The 964-nt window shown below is 68.7% G+C and overlaps 1 protein-coding gene across 1 annotated transcript in view; it reads left to right on the top strand.

Moving 5' to 3' along the window:
* LAMA5 (laminin subunit alpha 5) overlaps nucleotides 1-964 on the top strand; it is a gene marked incomplete in the record, with an annotated part of 67,947 nt that overhangs the window by 49,582 nt on the left and 17,401 nt on the right. Inside the window, 2 exon segments of the mRNA XM_014591307.1 lie at nucleotides 306-445; nucleotides 805-920. Of these exon segments, the coding sequence (XP_014446793.1) occupies nucleotides 306-445; nucleotides 805-920 (256 nt within the window).

The following is a 964-nucleotide window of genomic DNA, read 5'->3' as shown; positions in this document are numbered from 1 at the left end:
GAGGTCCTGCTCGTGGGTGGCCGCGTCTGGCAGGGTGAGTGGCTTGGTGGGCAGGGGCCTCACACTGCACAGCTGGGCCGCTGCCTCCTGCCCTGCTGCCGGCCCCCAGCGGCCCTGCCGCCAGCACACTCCCCACACCACTCCAGCCTGCTGCTCCCATGGGGGAACCTGCCACGGCAGCCTGCGGAGACACGGGGACACAGGGTGACGCACACGTGCTCCTGTGCTCCAGCCCGCCCGGACCAGGGCTGGGCCCACACCGCGGAGGGTCAGTGTCGGGGGCTGAGCCTGTCTTATGCCCCCAGGCCATGCCAACGCCAGCTTCTGCCCCCACGGCTATGGCTGTCGTGCTCTGGTGGTGTGCGAGGGCCAGACCGTGTTGGACGTGACCGACAGTGAGCTGACCGTGACCGTGCGCGTGCCCGAGGGCCGGTGGCTGTGGCTGGTGAGTGCCGCGTGTCCCCACTTCTTCGTGTCCCTGCTACTGTGGCCGAGCCCTGCGCCAAAGACCAGGACCTTCACACTCGCCATGCAAGGTCCCCAGGGGCCCTCAGAGTGACTGTCCACGGGAGCCAAAGGGCGGAGGCCTTCCTGGAGGAGTGGAGGAGGGCAGGCCAGCAGGCCGGTGTGCTACCTCGCTCTGTAGCTGCGTAGGCTGGCCTCCCTCTGAGTGGCTGTGCCGCCGCCACCAGTCTGAGTTGCCCACTGCGCCCTGGCCAGGCCGCCCCGTCACCCACTCTTGTCTGCCGGCACTGGCCACGCCCCGGTCTGGCCCCCAGGAGGTTGACTAGGCCCATCTCCTAGGACCATGTCCTTGTGGTCCCTGAGGACGCCTTCAGCCCCAGCTACCTCCGGGAGGAGCCTCTGGACAAATCGTATGACTTCATCAGCCATTGTGCTGCCCATGGCTACCACGTCAGGTGGGCTGGGCTTGGGGGGGGGGGCCCACGGCTTCCCCATGGGG

This window comes from Tupaia chinensis, unplaced genomic scaffold, assembly GCF_000334495.1.
Source record: "Tupaia chinensis unplaced genomic scaffold, TupChi_1.0 Scaffold000558_1, whole genome shotgun sequence".
In the NCBI taxonomy this organism is placed as follows: domain Eukaryota; kingdom Metazoa; phylum Chordata; class Mammalia; order Scandentia; family Tupaiidae; genus Tupaia; species Tupaia belangeri.
This window is presented reverse-complemented; position numbering and strand designations above follow the sequence as displayed.